At 43.9% G+C, this 20,996-nt stretch overlaps 1 protein-coding gene across 1 annotated transcript; it reads right to left on the minus strand.

Moving 5' to 3' along the window:
• Window positions 1–5,414: 5,414 nt before the first annotated feature.
• CDADC1 (cytidine and dCMP deaminase domain containing 1) lies at window positions 5,415–20,523 on the minus strand. The gene is made up of 9 exons (XM_056484652.1): window positions 20,421–20,523; window positions 16,977–17,071; window positions 15,387–15,564; window positions 13,986–14,564; window positions 11,953–12,002; window positions 10,775–10,944; window positions 9,529–9,718; window positions 8,841–8,901; window positions 5,415–7,596 (listed from the first exon to the last, which is right to left on the minus strand). The coding sequence occupies exons 1-9, from the start codon at window positions 20,491–20,493 to the stop codon at window positions 7,523–7,525; spliced, it is 1,470 nt and encodes a 489-aa protein (XP_056340627.1). The 5' UTR covers window positions 20,494–20,523; the 3' UTR covers window positions 5,415–7,522.
• Window positions 20,524–20,996: the final 473 nt, after the last annotated feature.

Consider the following 20,996-nt stretch of genomic DNA (forward strand, 5'->3'; position numbering starts at 1 on the left):
GTAGAGAAGCTTTTTCTCTGGGCCAACAAATGCTTCATTTCTCTATCTGAAGCAAAATCACTTCAACATTTTGGCTGAAAGCACCTTCCTGCAGAACATCTTATGCCTGGCAGTGAAAGTTGTTATGAGGCAGAAAGGATACAGGTTTTGGTCTCTGTGACATAAAAGGGAATTGCATGTAACTCTCCCACTTTTTGACTAAGCATTCTTGCATAAAGATGCAGGTTTCCATGGACTGAGTATAAGGTGTCCCAGAGCCTCCAGTGGGAGGTTCAGCCCCATGGTGAAATGCAGTCCTGTGAGCAAGAGCCCGGGAAAGAGACTAAGCTAAAGTCCCTGCCATCCCAGCCCAGCCTCCAGCAAAGGCTCCAATACCTCAGAGTCTGATATGCAAGGCCACAAGTTACTAGCAGCCCAAGCCACCTCTGTGCACAGTTGGTGCTGGACAGGCAACATGGGAGAGGCTGAGGGGAAACCCAAAACAAGGTTAGCAGTTTTGGCCGTGTGGTTCAGCTCTAAGCCAAGCATCTCACAGGGCTGTGACTTGACCCTGCTCCCCTAGGAACCCCAGGGAGAGGCAGGCAGTGAGCCCAACCCTCCTGACTCATGGTCCTGCTCCACAGTGCCTGCCTTGAGCTGGCCTCTCTTTCCAGGAATAGGAGAAGTGGAAAAGCAATCAAACAACCCACCCCCTTCCTACGGCACTGGTTGTGAGGGGCTTTCCAAAAAGGATAAAAACAACCTTTCCCACCTCAGGCTGTGTCGCACTGAGTGGCAGCAGGGGACAGCCTGTGCTGGGAGTGTCAGCCAGTGCCCCCCCAGCCGGCTCAGTAATGACAGACACTGGGACAGGGATGGGTGGGATGCCAGCACATCCTGTGAGACAGTGGCGTGCCTTGCCCTGTCACCAGTGCTGGCTGTTTCCATCACCCTACAGGCTCTGGCAGCACTGGGAGGGCTTTGCTGCTGAGCATTGGCGCAGGAAAGCCCCGCACTGCCCTCGCTGTCTGTGAGACTGCAGACCCCTGCTGTGGCGCAGCACATCAGGCACGGCCAGGTGTCCCACACGGTCTCCACCTCCTCCCCACCTCGATGTACCAATTTTGCACCTTGGCCCATAGAGCCATGGGATAGGGTGTGGTTTTCTTCAGAACCTTTTCCCCAAGCACAGATTTGGGAATGAAATTTCCAAATGTCATTGTCCCATAGTCAAAAATGCAACTCGTGTATTTTAACCACCACACTGTGCCACCAGACACCTCCAGCATGTTGAGCTTTGACAAGTAGCTGGACACAACCAGAGCCTGACTACCAAGGTGACAGGTAGGAACAGTTTTTTGGCTGCATGACAGACACCACCCCAGTCATGGAATCATAGCCCAGCTCCTCACAGTAAAGGAAACAAAACCCACCCAGATCCTCAAAGCAGCTCTTTTGGGGAGAGCTACCAGTCTGCCAGTGAATAGAGTTATTTCTTCTGAGTGCATGGAGAAGACAGCACCTTGTCTTTGGGGCCGTCAAGTGCCTTACTCAACTCTTATGAATAGAGGTCCTTTATTTCCAAATTGCTGGGTTCATTGCCTCTACTGACACTCAGCTTTGGCAATGCCCTTCAATTCCCTTCTAGAACAGCTGGCTTGACAAGAATTTGGAGTGGATTTAAAAATACCGTTGTCAAAGCAGAGCCCGCTGCATCTGTTTGTGCAAACACGCAGTCAGGGTTGGCTTTTCGGCACACCCCGGCACTGCCCTGCCCCGGCAGCCAGCAGGGAGCAAACAAACTCAGCCTTTGCTCAGACAGATGGTCAGATGCCCAACAGGCTCTGTGTGCCTGGGACAAGCGGGAGCCTGCAAGGAGCAGGGCTCTTGAAATCCCATGGGGGAAGTGGAGAAAGGCATCTCCTCCCCATTTTAAAGCTGGGTGTGGGGGAAAATTTATATTCAAAGATGAATTTGCCTTGTGCCCCAAGGAACGTCAAGGGCAGAGCCACAATTAGCTCATAGCACAGAGCAGGTTCTTGTTGTGGGCTGAGAGCCTTCCTGTCAAAGGCTCAAAGGAAAGTGACATTGGGGACTAGAAGGCAAGAAAGCAGGATGTCCTAGGGGACAGCAGGCATTGCAGAGGGAGAGACATATGTTCATTCCAACAAAAGACCCAGCTCCCCTGCTAATACATACCACTTCAAGCCATGCAGTTAAACTCGTCTGCTTCCTGCTGGCTTTTGTTTTCTCTAGCTAAATCTGTCTTGCCCCACAATAGGAGTAAAAGATTAAGTGAAGGTGAATGCACAGGCATTCACGCTATCTTACATACATCTTTCAGGTAGTTCTGAAATAACATTGGGAAGGAGGAAATGTGTCTGTGCTGGCATTTGTGTGACACGTCCCTAAGGCCTGGCTCTTGCTGCAGTTATTATTCAAGTGCTTCATGGTTTCCCCACATTTCTTCAACCCCTTGTTTTTCCTCCAAGTTAGAAATTTAGCTGCCCTGGTGGAAAATTTACTGGCAAAGCAGTGAGGTGACCTCACTGGAGCCAAAGTACAGATAGCTGAGCAATGAGGGCAAAGAAGGAGGAAAAAGTTTGGCTTAGTTGTTAGTACACCTGTCTTGTGCCACTAAGGAACATGTTCAAGCTGGAACAGACCACATCCCTCCAACAGTGGTCCTGTAGCTACAGGAAGCCACCCAGTCCTGAGGCAGAGCCTGGCTCCCTGGGAAATCAAAGTGGAAAATTTCCTGTACAAACAGCTGATAATTGGGGTGCAGAGGATAAACGTCACACTGCAAAATACCTCAGGGAAAAAGCCATGCTCAGCATTTTCCTCTGCATGTCTGTTCCCAGCCCAAGCATGGTGAAGCCTATGCTGCCACATGCCAAGCAAGAAGGCCCTTTACCTACACAGCAGATGTGCCAGCCACAATTTTTCCACTTCCCATTTATGAGCTTTGAGCTGCCTTGAATGTTCTGACATTTACAATGAGCATCAGCACACCTTTGTCATGTTCTGTCCGCAGCAGCAGGACTCTGGGTAATGGTCACAATCACAGTCATGGAGTGGTTGGGGTTGGAAGGGACCTCTAGAGACCGCTCTGTCCAACCCCTCTGCTAAAGCAGAAACAGGTTCCAGATGATTGCACCAAGGTGGGTTTTGAGTGTGTTCAGGGAAGCAGACTCCACAGCCCATTGGGGCAGTCTGTTCCAGTGCTCTGTCACCCTCGCAATAGAGAATTTTTCCCTCATATTCAGATAGAACTCCCTGTGTTTCCTGTGTACCCGTTGCTCCATGCTCCTGTCACTGGAAAGAGTGTGGCCTCACTTTACACAGTCAGCCCTAAGACATTTGTTGCACAAATATAATACATATAAATAATACAATATGAATTTTATGCGGCAGACCAGAGCTCTGGAGTCTCGGCATCCCGGCGGAGCCCGGCTCTCCCTGGGTCCCGTTCCCCGGGCTGCCTTACCGGGCATTTCTCTGCCAACACCGCCCTCTCCCGGCCTTTCTTTGCCGGCTGGCGTGCGCTGGGGAAATTAATTTATTGCCAGTCAAATCTGACTGGGTAGAGTAATGGTAGAGGGTAATGAGAAATAAACACATCTTAGAACTCTTTTCTTCTTCCCGGGCTCAACTTCTTCCCGAACTGTCTACCTTCTTCCCTTCAGCGGCACAGGGGGAAGAGAAATGGGAACTGTGGTCAGTCACCACACTTTTGTCTCGGCTGCTCCTTCCTCCTCAGGGAGGGTACTCCTCACACTCTTCCCCTGTTCCACCGTGGGGTCCCCCCCTCTGGAGACAGTCCTCCATGAACTTCTCCAACATGCATCCTTCCCTCGGGCTGCAGTTCCTCATGAACTGCTCCGTTGGGGTCAAAAGCCCTGCCAGCAAACCTGCTCCAGAGGGGCTCCTCTCTCCACTAGCTCCTCTGCTGGCTTCCCACAGATGCTGCCAGGACCCTGCTCCAGCACGGGCTTCCCAGGGGGTCACAGCCTCCTCTGGCACTCACCTGCTCCAGTGTGGAGTTCTTCACGGGCTACAGGGGGATACGTGCTCCCCTATGGACCTCCCTGGGCTGCAGGGGCACAGCCGTCTCCCCATGGTCTGCACCAGGGGAATCTCTGCTTCCCCCTGCCCCTCCTTCTCCACTGACCCTGGTATCTGCTGAGCTGTTCCTTTCACATGGTCTCACTCCTCTCTCTGGCTGCAGTGGAGCAGCTTTTCCCCACTTCTTAAATCTATTACCCCACTGGCACCATAGTGGCGGCTGCGGGGCTTGGCCTTGGCCAGAAGTTTGTCCACCCCGGAGTTGGCTGGCATTGCATCTGTCAGATATGGGCAAAATTTCTGGAAGCATCTCACAGAACCAACCCCAAAAGCCACTCACTACCAAAACCTTGCCCCAAAAACCCAATACAACAGTAACCCAAATCTATTTGAAATCAGCACATACCATCAGCCTTCTTTGCTTTCCTATTCTCCAAGCAATGTCACTTATTGGATGCAACAAATTAAAGCCAGATATTTGGAGTCTGGTTTGCAGGCACAATGGCTGAAACAAGAAAAAAACTCTTTAGAGGACTACAAAGCTTTTCAGAGTAGTCCCCACATTAAATATGGTTTTGGGAAGCCTGTCCCTTTGCCAGCTTGTGTCCCACTGACTGCTCACTGTGGTTTACAATGGTGTTTCAGCTCAAGAGCACTTCTGAAACACATCTCCCATCTGTCCCCACTTATGGTATGTGCCTCTGTGACACGAGCCAGTTTTGGAAGGCATTGAGTGGATTCCTTTCAGCCTAACAGGAAAACTAACTGTAGCAATAGCCATAATGCATTCCACTGGCTATCAGGCCCTCAGTCCAAATGCCTGGGCTGGACCCAGGTGGATGTGAAACCCCCAGTGGGCCAGAGCCCCAGCATCACTCACTTGATGCTCCAGCCCTGCTGCCCTAGAGCCGCACTGCAGACTGGCATCGTTCTCAGCCCCCATCACCACAGAGATCCTGCTCTGCTCTGCAGTGACTGGGAACTGGGGCACCTGGATATGCCCATACAGGCAATCCAGGGCAGCAAGGCAGGAGGCGAAGCAGGGACCAGTTTTACTGTGGGATCATCCAAGTTTCATCCACTTTGATCCTCTCCAACAAAGAACAGGCCGCGGAGGTGGCAGCTTGCAGTACTCCCTGATGCAGTTCCCACTCTCCTGAGGAAGAGGAAATTAATCCTCATGGGCCGGGGAAGGGGATCCCAGCAGGAGGCACAGTCTCATGTTGAGACAAATTCTTCAGGCAGAGCAGAGAGAGGTGTTACAGCCCAGCAAACAGTACCAGGCACCACTGTAAGAAGCGTGAGAATCCCAAACCACTCTGTAATGTTCCTAATAACCCAAAGCACTTAAAAATACACTTCAGTACTTACTGGCAGATTAATTTATTAGCAGGAACATGTTTTACTGTAAGGCAGACAACTAACAGAGAATTTCTGTAATTCTCAGTCAGGAGACCAAATTATTATTGATAGTTAATACCTGCAATTAAAATGATTGTTCTGAAATGAATGAATCTCAAACTGCATACAGAAATTTCAAACAATGTATAAAATATGTAAGTTTTACACCTCTTGAGTAAATACTTTGCAGTTGTTATGTAAGAAACAAACATCCTAGAGTTGATTTGCAAAATAAGCACTGCAGAAGATGTCCAGTATTCTGTGGCTCTTCCTGGTAAGCAGACAAGCAGAGCAGCACCTAGAGTCCATAGGCTGAGAGAGGAACCCCATTTGCATTGCTCCTGTTGGACAAGATAAAGTCCCTACTTCATAATTGCAGTAAAAATTAAAGTAGGGTTATAGTGACAATCAGAGCCTACAGAAATTTTTGAGCCTCTGGAAGAATTTGTAGAATATAATAAGACAGAAATAAAATCAGGCTTCCAAGCAATTTACTTATCAGTATACCCAGGCCACCTATGATGTTTAAGGGACATTTCAACTTCAGCTGTTCCTATGAAAATACAGATTTTACTAATTTTGATACCAGCAAACTGATCACATTAAACTTGAAGGGGCCTTAAATCTGGCCCTATTTTTCCCCTTGCTTCTACTTCAAGAAGATGAGCAATGCCAATGGATTATGGAAACAAAAAGGTTTCAGTGGGTGGACTAGGGCAGACCTTTTATTCTAATTTGGACAGTGTACACTATCCAGTCACAGCCCTGCTATCCAGTTCCAAGCTTCCCCAAAACCTAAAAGAAACAAACAAAAAAAAACCAACCCTACAGCTGCATCTTAAGACATGATTCCACTTTCAGGACTTTAAGAAGAGCAGCAAAGACAATGTCCATGAAAGAACTGGGAAAGGGCTGTTTACATATCCTACCAGCAAGAGAAAAAAAAGATTTAAGGTATTTGTACTGGAGAGCGCAGCAGAAGAGTGAACTGAAAGTCTTGGGACATCTGCTAAAACAAACAGTTAGAGGTCAGATTCAAAGCAGGAAACAGATGGGAATAAAAAGATTCTGGGTAGAGCTCTTTGTTCTGGTTATGCATTACTTGACCCCTCAAAACTAGCAACAACACCACTAGACTGACGTTTCAGTGGCTGTTTCAAAATCACCCTTGTAGTGTAGGCATCCAAGAGATGGGCACCTGAAAAGATTTGGACTATTCCACTGGTACAGATCATCCTATTTAAGAAACAACAGGACACTGGTGATTTATTAGCTTCTGCAGTCCTAGGAGCCTGTCAGTGAAGATTAACAAAACCTCAACACTAGCAACTTCACGGGTATGTAGGTGCCAGTGAGATGCATACAGCCTTTTATGCCTGCCTCCAGAAGCTGAGAAAAAGCAAAGCCAATCTTTGTCTTCATTAATTCAGATGGACTGCAAGTAAGGAAGCACACAGAGCAGCAAGGCAAGTACCACAAAACGAAACAGCTCTGCTGCTATGGTAAGAAGTGTGTATGAGAAACAAGATTTGTCTCCAAATCATTTAGGTAACAATGACTGCTATCCCAATAGTTTCATGTCCATTACACTGAGAAGCACACTGAGAAGCAAAAGCCACTTTCAAGAACAGAGATAGTTGCTGGTGATTATTTACCTACCATTTCCTAGAAGAATCCTCTGATGATTGTATTTGAAGAACTACAGCTTATTTCTGCCATTTGCTAACCCAGAACTTATAAATCCATTCCCTCAATCCATACCCCAAGCAAACAAGACACCATTTTATTATTACTCTGATCTACCACCAATGAACTTCGAGTATATTTTTTTAATGTGCTAAAAATGATCAGCCACCCAGTTACTTTCACAGAAAATACAAGCAGCATTTTTTCGCCAGGAGCTTCTAAATTAAAAAGACCTTCAGGCAACACTGTAAAACATTAAAGACATCATAAATAAACTTAATCTAAAATTCACTTTCCAAACAATAAATAAAACTCTTTCTTATTTGAAAGTGCAAACAGGCTGTATTATAAAAAGTATGAAGCAAGACTGCAGGAAGTGCTTAATTATTCAGTAATGACCAAGACACAGTTTCTTGCTTTGGTGCTGCTGGTCATCCAGCGATTTTGTTTTCTGGACCCCATCTAAAGAGAAAAACATGCATGGAGCATTAATACAACAGCAAGCAAAGCCTAATACTCAACATGGACAGGCACACTGGAATAACACTGAGGGTGGGGACTGGGGTGGACATTGTCTTCTTTCCCTTACAGAGGAACATGCAATAATCATAGCTAAGAGGAATACACCAAGGAAAGAGAAGAACTTAAATTAGCTCAGTATTGAAAATGCAGGCACATCATATTAAAGAAAACTGTTAGAGAAATGAGCCCTGTTAAAAGTTGTCAAACAAAGTACCCCAGGATTAATCTTTCTCCAGCTGGATCTAAAAACCATTAAGAGAGAGGGACAAACAAGCCCTAACATTTTGCAGTGATCACTAATGCCATGAACACTGCTCTGAGCTCTTCCCTCCTCCCTTCCCCCAACCCATAAGGAAGTAACTAACAAAAAAGACTTCTCCATTAATCTCTCCAGTACATGTTAGGAATTTGCTCGGAGTACGTGGTTATTTGTGTACCACAAAAACTACCTTCAGTCTTTTTTATGCACATAGCACAGTACTCAATACATTTTTACACTGCATCTTCATGTTTGAAGCACAAAAACACAAACAACATTTTCCATGTTGTTTTCCCCTCTGGATGAGTAACATTTTAAGGATTGGCACCTATGGTGGGTCTCTTTTGTAGCACAAACAGGCTTCAAAGTAAGACATCTAAACTCTGTTTTGAAAAGATGACAGCTCCCTTGCTACAGGGCTGCATGTCAACAAGGATTTTGTGACCTTTTTAATATACATGTGCATATATATACACAAATACAAAAGTACCTAAATGTTCTGCAGAACATATATAAATGACTTGAAGGAGTCCAGTCCAATTTCTCTTGAAAAATAATGATACTCTTTATATAACACAATCTAAAAAGTCTTTCTAGAACAAAATTTAAAACATGATGAAGTTCTGAAGTGATCTACACGCCAAACAGCATGTTGCTGATCTTCATAATAGCATTTCTAGATTTTGTAATGTGTGTCAATGCCCAACATTTTGTTACAAGTTAGTTCACCAATTACAGTTAGTTATTCCCTATTACAGTTAGCTCATCTATTAAAAAACCTCAGAAAACTTTTCATAGCAAAATTTAACTCACTGAAATCAAGATTAATTAAGACTAAACAATCCCAGAGGGAATCAGGTTGGTTTAAAATGTGACCTCACTTACTGATTTCAGTCATAAAAGGAATTAATGAAAAAATACTTACTTTCCCTGGCTGTAGGGTCATGGAATTCAAGTGCATTAGGGTGCAATGGACTTAGTTGCCACTGGTAAAAGAAGAAGAAAATGTTTACTTTTCCAGAAGACAGAATAAGGAGTGAGACAGCAAAAGCAGCCTAAAGGCCTTCACTGAAGAGGCACAATTAGGGGTGATGTGGGGAATGAAGGACTCGAACACACTTGCTTTGAGGACAAATAACTACTATAGGCATGCAGCCAATAACTCCCTTGAGAAGGGGGAATGAGGCTGCTCACACCAACAGTGCTGCAGTTTGTCACAGAGAGTGTTCTGACCGCAGGTGCACTGGCACATTCGAAACCCAACGCTGCTCTTTTGGGAGCTGCCAGAAGGGCCAACAAAATCACACTTTGACAGCAGCTGCCATGACAGGGAAGGCTTGGAGAGAACTTCACCATGTGAAGTGACCACCTCTAACAACAGTGAGTTAAAGGGAAAACCTCCATATAGAGAGAGAAAACAGAGAGGCTTGGCCCCACCCTCTGGCACATAGCACAGCACTGCTCTCCAGAACTGTGACAGAGCAACCTCTCAATTCCACTCACCTGACTAAACAGCACAGTGCTCCTCTATGCTGGCTGCAGGAGACTGCTCATTCTACTCTCCCATCAATGCTGCCCCCAGTTTTAAGAATATAGTACATTTAGACACTTACTGTAAATTTGCTTACACCCTCAAGTTCACCAAACTTCATATAGGATATGTCTGCTTTCTTTTTTCCAGCATCAACATCTCCCGCATAGATCTGCTTGATACCAGCTCCTTTAATTAAAGGGACACATTCATCACATGGACATTTTGTTACAAATATCATGCTTCTCTCATCTGGCTTTATTTCGCGGCACCTACAAGCAGTCAGAAAACAAAATTTCAGAGTTTGTATCTTGATAGTTTTGCATTGTGACAAATTTGGTACCTCAACAAGCAAGCAAAGAAGTGTTACTTACTCTCAGAAACAACTTGTTTTTTATAAAGTGCACAAGTACACAGTGGAATGTGGCTTGGTTTGACTATCTGTGAACAACACCCATCCCATGTCTCCACACCTATTACTGTTGGAAGTTTCATCAACTGCCACACTTCCTCATTTTGAGTTATAGTATGGTCTGGCAAGAAGTAGAGCCAGTGGCTTGTATATGAAGGATAACTGAAGGAGCCAATATCCTTTAAAACCCAAGTTCATACAAGAAATCTGAAGAAACCCCAGGAGCTGACTGTGTCCATACATATCCAACTTCGACATTACAGGCATACAAAAGACTGTGATTGCCACAGTTCATCACAGTGACATTACACGTTGTCCTAGTTTGGGCTGGAATACAGTTAATTTCTTCTCAGCAGCTGGTGCAGTGCTGTCTTTAGGATTTAGTACGAGATTAATGTTGAAAACAGACTGATGTTTCAGCCCTTGCTAAATAATGCTTACTCTGAATCAAGTGGTTTGATTCATATTCTGGCAGTGAGGAGCTGCACAAGAAGCAGGAAGGATGACTTAAACTGGTCCAATGGATATTCCATGCTAGAGTGTCACTCCCAGTATATTAACTGGGGAAATTACCTAGAAGGGACATTGATCAGGGTTCAGGGATGGGGTACGGGATTGATCAGTGGCTGGTGAGCAATTGCATTGTCCGTTAATTGTTTTACCTTGGGTTTTATCTTTATCATGATCTACTATTACTAATAATTTTAATTTGTTTCAATTATTAAACGGTTCTTGTCTCAAACTTTTTTAAAAGTTTTACTTTTGATTCTTCTCCCCATTCCACTGGGGCAGGCAGATGAGCGAGAGGCTGCTTGGTGTGTACCTTCCCCACTGGGCTTAAACCACAACATGCATTTAGCATGGAATTGTTTCCAAACCATCTCATTCTTCTCTGTGGTAAGAATAAACCCATTACCTGAATGTCAGGGCGTTCTGCTCCGCATGGATAATGTATCTGAACTTCCTGATTTCCCGATCTTTTTGTTTATCATCCATGTGTGGAAAATCAGCATATTCAGATCCAACAGGAAAGGCATTGTAACCACAGCCTACAAAATACATTGCTCCTGTTCCATCACAGCCTCTCTGCAACAGTAAACAAAGTATCAAATTTGGAGGGATTTTAACTGAGTTCTAAGTCAAAGTGCTGTGCAATGTATACTTCTGCATGACCAGACAGCTCAGGTCTTGCCAACTGCTCCATGTCTGTATGAAGCTTTTCCACTGAGCCCTGCAGGAGCTGCATAGGTAAAGTGTAACACCTCTGTTACCTGCACCAGGCTTTTGAGCCTTTCCTTTTGGCAAGTAATACTGACAGCAGGGACAACAAGTCTGAAAGATGTAGTCCTTAACAATATACACGATTAAATACAGCTGGAGTTCATCCCTGATGTGCCAGAGATGGTGTTTCGCCTGTCTTTTAACAGACCCAGTGACCAGTGGCTGATAAAAGGCAACTGGTGATTGAAATAAGAAAAAGAAACAAAACAGCAATAAGCAGCTGATGACTGAAGTGCTAAAAACAAATTAAGAGTATATTACAGCTGTGTGAGAATGAGACTTCCTGGGATTGGTAACATGCATAAACAGAAAAAACACAAACTTTCCATTCAGATGGAAATATATGTAACAATGCAACAATATTAATAGAAAACACCGCTTCGATACAAAAAGGAATGTGCTAAAGCCCACACAGCATTTCAACTGCAACAAATATCCTGAGGAGACTCTCAGGCAATAATGGCACTGAGACCTCTCCTAAAAAGATCTGGCAAGAGGGGCCATGCAGGGCACATGCTGCCTGATCAGCAGCTGCGGCAAAACCTTGTAGCCAGGACACCTGGAATAACTGACAAAGACTGGGGGAGCAGGCGTGCTGAAAATGCAGGCAGAGACACTGTTGTAGTTACTAAAATTATTTATACCTCCTCTTCATCTTAAGGCATAACAATGAACTAGTCATTAACTTAGTCACTAAAGCTCTGTGTGGGTGTGTATGAAAAACAGAAGTGTATCAACTTTAAGGAAAATAAAAAGTTCAAAGGCAGTGTATGAATTTTGAGTGCAAGAAAAAGTAACTTTTCCAATACTTACCGATTTTTCCTCTGCCCAAATAATAGCTCCAACTCCCGTTTTATGATCCTCTAAAATACATAACATTTTAGGAGTAAATAACAAATAAAGCACTTCTGAGTTACCTATACATTAAAATATAATATTCTAAGTAAGGATTGACACTAGTAAGGAATGACACTTATTGTTGATTTGTGAATGGGAGGAAAGAAATACAGAAAGATTAAAAGAGTGGAAATCATATGAGTCTACTGTAAAAGCTGGGTGTGGTCTTACTGAAAAGCAGTCATTCTAAGATTTTGCTGTGTACATTTGTTCACAAATGAAATTAAGCAACCAACACATAGATAAGAAAATGCGTGTCACGAATATGTGCAGACAGATTCACTAATGTGAGACAGCAAACTGATAGAAACCTTCTTGTTGTTTACTACCTAATTTAATGACTTAATTTCTTAAGTTTATGGTTCTGTGGTCTGAAGTCCTATCAAAATGAGTTCTATTTTATACCCAATTCAGACACAAAATACTAAAAACTGGATTTTGGGGGTGTATTCCTATTTACCATAGGAAAACTGGTACAGAGCTTTCATTATGTGGCTTGGATAGTTTTTATGGCACTTGAAAATCTTCCCCAGTAGCTACTGATGAGAATCTTGACCAATTAAAACAGAGCATATCAAGGAGAAAAACATTTCAGGATTCCATTGATTAATATTGCAGAACACACTGTTTCCATGAATAATTTCCATCATCTTTAGTATCACTATCACATGCAATCACTGAAAGAGGGTCTTTCCTGCCAAAGATGTATTTTGTCAAAGCTGTGTTCATTTATATTCTGCATATTTATTAGTCACTGATGAAGAGAAGATGATAATGACTGATTAAACCAGCATAGAAAACATCTTGTGGTCTTGTTCCCTTTATATCCACCTATATATATAGTATAAATATATATAGTAGTGTAAAGCACCTAAATATGTGTGTGAGCTTCTATTTATTTTAATTTCATTACAGTGCAATAAAAGTTGGCTCAAACCCCAGACCTGACTCCAGGTTGAATACTACAGATAAACCTGAACTTTGCCACCCCAAGAGTGAGTACTCAAGCTTGGTCATTCCATCTTGTTCTGTAATGGAAGCTGTACAAAGAATTCGTAACTTGTTCCATGAAACTTCTGAATTACATCTAAAAAATGTGACCTCTGCAATTTTTTGGAGACAAAATTTGCTGAGGGTACCTGACTTAATAGGTTGGGTTTGGATGGGTGTGTTGAGGGATTAGTTTTGGTTTAAGCTCCATATATGTACTATTTGTTTGTTTACAATGGTTTAAAAAAAGCAACTATCATATCTAGAGACAAAAACGTCTCTGTGGAGTACCATCAAGGTTTAAGTTTTCATATTCTGTTCTCTGGAAGAACTTATCACTTTCCTGCATTGGTACCCAGAGAGAATAAACAGCTAACAGAAGTCATCTCTATCAAGAGAGAGTCAATAACTATCTTTCTACCTCAGGAGCCTGGACATAAAACTCCAGCATCTGTGCAAAGAGAATTCCCATCAGATATATAAGCACTTCCACTAATAACATTAGGACTAGGAGACTTAATACAACTGTACTTAATGTCCTATTGAAGGATATTATTTCACTGCTTTTTTCTGAACTGTACATAATCTGCTTGAAATATCGACATTTATTTGATAACAGAAGCATCTTGTGAGACCTCAGTAAAAAGAGCCTCAGAGCAGCTTGAAGAATTTAAATGTCATCCTGTTCTATTTTCAGTTGGGCGTTGGACACATTGGCAGGGCAGGGTTTTCCAGAACTGTATGTGAAATACTTGCACTTATTTCCTCATGGAAAGCTTTCCACACACAATACTGTGTGCCCCTGTGGAGTGCTTACAATTACTGTTGCACTCGTTTCACACATGTAGGAGAGGAATTGAGCAGCTTGCTCAAGTAAGTATTTGGAAGAATAAGACTGAAAGCAGGAGCCTGCTCTACTGATGAGACCCCACTGTTCCTGTGCTCTGGTATTGACTCACCTGTCCGATAGGCAAGCAGCCTGGCTTGTATCATACAGTGCCTTGCCACGTCCTGGGGCAAACACTGATCGTCTGCTTCGTTTGCTCGTTGGGATCCACTCTTGTAAAATCCAAAGCATCCAAAGACTGGGACACTGGCAGCCACTGATGCCAAGACCAAGACAAGATCTTTCATATTCTGCCTAAGGTTGCTGAAGTACGGGTTTTCACAGAGGTTCTCCAGTCCTATCGTCATCAATATTTGCTTGTGCATTTCCTCATTTGAAATTAGAAATAAACTTTCATACTCTTTTATACTCTCTTGCCTACATGCCGTATAAAAGTCAGTGTTACAGTCAGGCTGTGATTTTGCTATTTTCTGAATAAAATCAAACTTGGTGGAAGTTTCTTCAATAAACTGCACCATGTAGCACACCAAAGGCTGAAGCAAAACACACACACGAGCACGACTGTTTGACTTCAGTCTTTCCACTGCTTTGGCATCCAGCCTTGCATCCTCAGTACTTGTTGGATTGTATACCTCGTTCTGCAAGCTGATCTCAGGATCTGCAGGCCAGTAAGAAATCCTGTTCACCCCAGCTGGAAGAGAAGATAATGCAGCAGAAGGAACAGTGCAAGTGCAGCAGAACATAAAGGTCATATTCAACATATTATTGCCTAATCCTGGTTTTACTTTAGGTCCTGCCTAATGGTTATCCAGACAACAAAAATGCTGGTGGATACAAATATCAAGGGTTATCCAACTTGATAATCAGACTACAGATAAAAATTTGAGTTACTCAAGTTCTCAGATCTTTGTGACTGCCTAATTTTGCATCTTACATCCAACAGATAAATTAGCAACACACAAAAAGAAGTTAGCACTGATAGACATTGCTGCTGAGATTAAAAAATCAATATTTACAGAAGGGCTGTACCAGCAAATCTCATTTCTGGAAGTGAATGATCTTGTTTGTCTTCATCTCTTGTGGGAAAAGGAAACCTTTAAGTACTCCCTGTGATTTCTGTATAAAAACCCACTCTTCCCTGGTGTCAGTGACAAGCAATGGGAAAACAAGGAGAAATACATCCATCTAGGCCTAGTCATCAGGCTTAGGGTTGCTCCAGCAGAGCGCAAAAGGACAGCCAGAACGTCAGCAGTGCATCCCAGTTGAGAGACAGACACCCCCAGTAATAATGGTTGCACATTACAGAGAAACAATGTTTGTCTTGGCAGCAAACGCCACTTTCTTGACCATCAGCTCCCGGAAATGTACATTCACCCTTACGGAAAACATCGATACATGCTACACAAATCATGGATTGGCATTCACAACTGGGACAGTTCAAAGAGAAAACAGGCTTTCTGTTTTCAATCACAAGCCTAACATTTACTCCTACTCTACTACAGTCATTGCTTACCATTTACAATCATTTTTAAACAAGTTGAACATGGTTTTCTGGAAAAATAAAGATCACAGTTTTTAAGTCTTGATCCGTGTTTAATAAGTGCAATCTGGCCAGCATGCAAGTCTGTACTGGAGCAATGAAGACCAATAATCTTCATATTTTTCACCACAACAAGGCCACTCTTCTTCACCTACAAAAAAAGGCATTATTATTATTTTACTTTTTTCAACACTGAGTCCATAAAGATGTTACAGCTCTTTCTTGCATAACAGTAACTAACCATCAGCAGAGCATAGAGCTCTTCAGTACAAATGAATCAGTAAACAATCTGCACTTTCCTAAGCTTTTTGTTGTTGTTTTGTTTTCACATGTGCCTGTTAATATCAGGGTGCTGTGTCTCTGTCAAGCTCCAAAGAGGGACTTGTCACAAATTCTTGATTTTTTCTGGTCACTGCTTTGCCTGTAACAAAATCCAGAAGCAGCATAGAAAATTCTGTCAATTATAGCTGTAATCTTCTTTAAATCAGCCAGCATCTGGAAATGCTCATAAATTTAATTTCTGTCTTAAACTTGACCATCCTGGGAGCCAATAGCTTCCCTAGCTTTATTTCTGTCTCTTCATTTATGTAATGAATCCTGGTTCTAAAGAATATTACCTGAAAGAGGTCTGCATACCACAGACGAGAGCTATTACATGTGGATTCCCATGTATTGTGAGAAAACTGGATACAAGGTAGTTTGATGAAGCTGGTGAAACAGATCTCAGTACACAACCCATCTGCTACAGAAGCCTTTGCCTTAGATCTGTAAATTATTCAACTGCTTTGTGGTTATAGAAATGAGACTTTACTAAAGCCCTACATACAAGCCAAGTGCCATTTCTAACTGAATTGCTAAATTTCATACAGCTTTTGAAGGTTGTAGGTGCTGCTCATCAATTCCTTTTTTGGATCTACCCTGGCACATACCCAGCTCTAAAAATGAGGCCTGATTGTCACTCAGGTTATTTTCCTAGAGCCCAGTAACAACTTTGATCACAAAAGGAAACCTGTTCCAGGTCAGTCTGAAAATGCCTCTCGACTTTGAGGAGTAACTGGCTACTATTGAGAAGACCCACTCTCAAGGGCAGTTTCTTTTCCTTGTCACTAAAGTAGTTACCTACAAGCTCTTGATCAGCAAACATTTCAAGTACTTGTGTACACCTCCACTGTATAAAAGAACTCATCTACAGTCATGAACATTGTAACTTCAAGAGTCTCTCTACACCAACACTCATATTGACTTTACACACTTTACATCACACCTCCTTTGTCGTGCTCTTTAAAACATCAGTCATTTTTTAGTGCTTGCTTCACTTCTTGGAGTATATATATCTTGCCTTTCAAAGTTTTTCAGAAATAGCATGCTGTTTAGCCATTTTGCTACTTTTCTTCCAACACTGGATTTTTTTCTACTTCAAAGAAATTTTTGAAAAATGTTTATTACATTTGGTTGATTTAGTTTTTTTCATCTGGACTATGTGTCATCTAAAGAGCAGTTGAGTCAAATTCACTGAATGAGCTCTTCAGAAAGACCAATTAACAATAAGCACAGACATTTTACCTGGGATTTTTTCTGCTGCTCAGAAGAGGGAAAGAGCTCCATCCAGAGACTTAATAAAGTAAAAAGATTGACCTTGGAAAGTCTTGGCACTTGACCTGTTTGGAAGAAAAAAAGAGAAATATTTATTAGAGAATCTTTATAAAGAAACTCCATATTGCTGAACATTATTTTTCAAGTCTTCTACACCATAGCTGCTACAGAAGCTGGTTTATCAATCCCTTCTGCTCTTTCAGCAGCTACATCCACACTATCCTTTTCAGGGCAGTCATTGCCAACTCAGGATGCTCATGTTCTAGATGCAGAGATCAGATCTGTGCAACAAGAGGAACTGATGAAACTTTCACTGAAATTTGGTGAGTTAGTTTGACTCAGGTGTAGAGCAGAAATCACAGATCAGATCATCAGATCCCGCACAACTTAATGTACTCAAATGATTCACAGATGCTTACAGAAATCTGAGATAGCTTCTAATTCAGCTTCAGGCTCACCACAGGAGAGGGCAAAAATATCCATGCAGGCACACACACCAATTATGAGCCATTGTGAAATCTTCCAGTTACATCAGCTCTGGAGATCCTACATCTGGATTCTTACAGTCTTAGATTTTGGCTAGGATTTTTATAAAAATTTAAACCTTTTGCTCAGGCTGTCACCTCCGACAAAACATCCAAAAATCCCATCTCAGAGCACCACCTTGTGCTGTGCTTCTATTCAAAATCTGTCCTGTGAGAACCAGCACTCGGCATTACTGAGTGACCCACAAAGGAAAAAGGAGGAAGTACTGTGCTGCTTAGTAAAGCTTGCACTGTTCATATGTAAAGCTACCTTGCCTCACACTTGGCAAGAAGTTAAGTGTTTGAAATATCTCCAGTCCTCGTTTAAGGGGTGCTTATGGAGAGCTGTAATAAACACACATTCCTCTGCAGGTCTCACAACAGTATTATTTCTGTTTCTATTTTTTCCCACAAATGTTATGGTTTTTGCAAAGGAGGAAATGGCAGTGGCAAGAATGGAACAACATAGAGAAAAACATTCTTTAAGTAGTTCCAGCAGCTTGGAAGTGATATAATCAGATATTAAGATTACCTGGCTGGGGGAGAGGGTTAGTTTAATAGCATGTCTGTGAACCCAAACAATTAGGACAACAGATAAACATATGCAATCCATAACCAAAACACCATTCTCAGATGGTATTTTAGCAGCTTTTTTCACACATAAGTGTAGTTTGGGAAAGCAAATATAGGCCTGTCAGCAGCACTATCCAATGCCACATTGTGCACTGCTCTTAGGCTGCCCAGCTCTGTTACCCCACCCGGCACAAGCACGGCAAGGGGCACCTGGTTAGCACAGTCAGATACGTGTGCCAAAAATGTACATGGCAAGCAGCACACACCAAGATTGTACTAAAAGCAAACTGTAAAAGTAAGTCTACAAGCCGCATCTAAAGAAGCAGGATCTGTTTTGTTAAATGGGCATTTGAGTTCATTCTCATTACAGTCTCTGTTTACTCCTGTCATAGCACACACATGTACAGTTCCCAAGTGACAAGTTAAAATAAACAGTGCAATTTATACCAATGCACACACACACACCTTTGTGTTTTCTAAAATGGATGACAATTTGGTCTTTTAAGTAGACTTAAAACTGCATGCACCACAAAAAAAGTTTTAATCGCTCTTTCCTTTCTTGCACCTAACCTGAATGTGACAAAAACACATGGGCAACAAAATGAATAACATCCTGGCATGAATTGATAATGAGAAGCAGGAAAATATTATGAAGAAGGAAAGACCTTTAGTTACAGTTATCAAGATGTTTGCATCTTTACTCAGGTAGTTAAACACTCCCTTAAGTTCAACAGAGTGAAGAGAAGGCTGATTAAAGTGGACCGGAAAAAAGGCAGAAGACATCTTACAGAATGAAAAGCAACTACAGATGGGCGAAGTAAAGGAATCAGGCTCTCTGCTACTGAGAGCAAAGCCACATATAAAAGGAGTGCTCTTTCAGGTGCATCAGGCCCACTTCACACAAAGGTATGACTTTATTCCTCTGGGCTACGGATCCTGCGTCACTGAGGCGAAGGCATGCTTGGAAAGGCATGCAGGGACAGTGTGCTGTGAAGGCTGGTGCTGGTGCCAGAAACACAGCTGCACCTGGAAGCAAACAGGAGCAGGGCACTGCCTACCCGGACATGGCGCACATCCAGGATTATGTCCTGGCTATAACACAGGAGTTCCTGGTCCAGAGCCTGAAAGGATTCTAACAAGTGCTTGACATCAAGGACTAAGCTACCAGTGACATCACTCTGCTGCCTGGGAAAAGGAAACTGAACCCCATTTTTAGACTCCCAACAATTTTGCTTGCTTGGAAGCAGGATTTCCATAAAACCAGCATGAAACAAAACTCATATACCCAGCCAGGAGACCTGGCTGCCCTGCCATGGTGCTCAGTCTGACAACTATATACACAACACATGCATGTACACACCACTCCCTTGGGACAGCAGCAGTGGAATCTGTGGAATCTAACAGCATCTCTTTCTCCTGGGCACCCTCAGCCCTGTGAGAAAGTTTCTCTCAATCAAACCCATACCATGGGCCTGCTGTGGGGTTTCCCTCAGAAAGTGAGAGTTTTCCTGCACATTACATTGTACGCACATTAAAGGTACCTGGTATAGGGCTGGACAAAAAGATCGCTATAAGAGGGTGGGAGGGCAGAGCAAAATACAAGGTTATGTTATCAAAGTGCCTCATGGGGAAGGGCGCTGCCAAGAAGGGGTGGGGGAGGACAGAGGAGATATATATATATATATAATTATTTTATTTGATGTATAGATATATGCTTAAAAATACTATATACAGAAATATGCATATACTTTACATATATATACACACTGTATATACAGCATATATGCACACACACACACTATATACAGTAAAGTGTCCATATATATAAAGTACATATATATATACTAGAGATATGCTAAATATATTTTTATATATAGTTATATATGAAAGTATAGGTACATATAAGTATATAAATACTTTATATATACACACACTTACATATACGCACACACAAGTATATATATACACATATGTAGATACATGTACGTATACGTATATGAACAGTTTATTGCACTGTCTGTGAGGGGCAGGAGCACTCTCTGAAGCATCACCGGCGGAGGGAGAAGGCGCGGGCTGTCTGAACAGCCCCGGGAAGAGGCGGAAGGAGTCCCTGAGGAGAGGACAGACCGGGCGGCCCCTGGAAGGCCCCGGAGGGCGAGGCGAGACCCACGAGGGGCCGGTCAGGGCACACCCCCTCACACCCGCCCGGCCCTGCCCGGCCCTGCCCGGCCCGGCCCGACCCGCCGCCAGCGCCGCGGTTCCCTCACGGCTGGGCAGGCCCCGGCCGCCCCCGCTCCCGCCCCGCAGCCCGGCTCACCGGCCATGCTGTCGGTCTGCGTGCTCGCCGCTCTCACGCGCGGCGCCGCCGCCGCCTCCTCCGCGCCGTGCATGGGTGCCGGTGCCCGAGCCCCCGCCGCCGGCCCCGCGCCGCCCCCCGGCGGCACCGCCCCCATGGCCGCCCCGGGGCGGGGCCGGGCGCGCGGCCGCGGCCGTGAGGGGCGGGAGCCTCGGCCAATGGGGAGCGCGAACGGCGCGGGGGGCGGGGCTCGGCCGGGCGGGGCGGGCGGCGGCTCCCGGCGGGATCCGCGCTCCGTAGCGGGAAGTGGCCGGGGATACGGCTCACGGGGCGAGCTGCCTTGGAAGCGACCCACAGGGATCAACCGGCCAGCTCCTGGCCCTGCACAGGGCCACCCCAAGAGTCACACCTTGCGCCCGAGAACACTGTCCGAACGCTTCTTGAGCTCTGTCATCCTCTCGGGAAGGAACTCTTCCTGATATCCAACCCAAACCTCCCCTGACCAGCTTCAGGCCATTCCCTGGGGTGCTGTCACTGTCACCCCAGAGCAGAGATCAGTGCTGCCCCTCCTCTCCCCTCACAATGAAGCTGTATCTG

Source organism: Oenanthe melanoleuca, chromosome 1 (assembly GCF_029582105.1).
Source record: "Oenanthe melanoleuca isolate GR-GAL-2019-014 chromosome 1, OMel1.0, whole genome shotgun sequence".
Taxonomy (NCBI): domain Eukaryota; kingdom Metazoa; phylum Chordata; class Aves; order Passeriformes; family Muscicapidae; genus Oenanthe; species Oenanthe melanoleuca.

Coding starts and splice junctions, on each gene's coding strand:
- CDADC1 (XM_056484652.1), bottom strand. CDS start 20,493: ATGCACGGCGCGGAGGAGGCGGCGGCGGCGCCGCGCGTGAGAGCGGCG. Junction 15,565..16,976: donor AGCAGCAGAAAAAATCCCAG/GTAAAATGTCTG, acceptor CTTTTTTTGTAG/GTGAAGAAGAGTGGCCTTGT. Junction 9,719..10,774: donor CAGAACGCCCTGACATTCAG/GTAATGGGTTTA, acceptor GACTGCTTGTAG/GTGCCGCGAAATAAAGCCAG.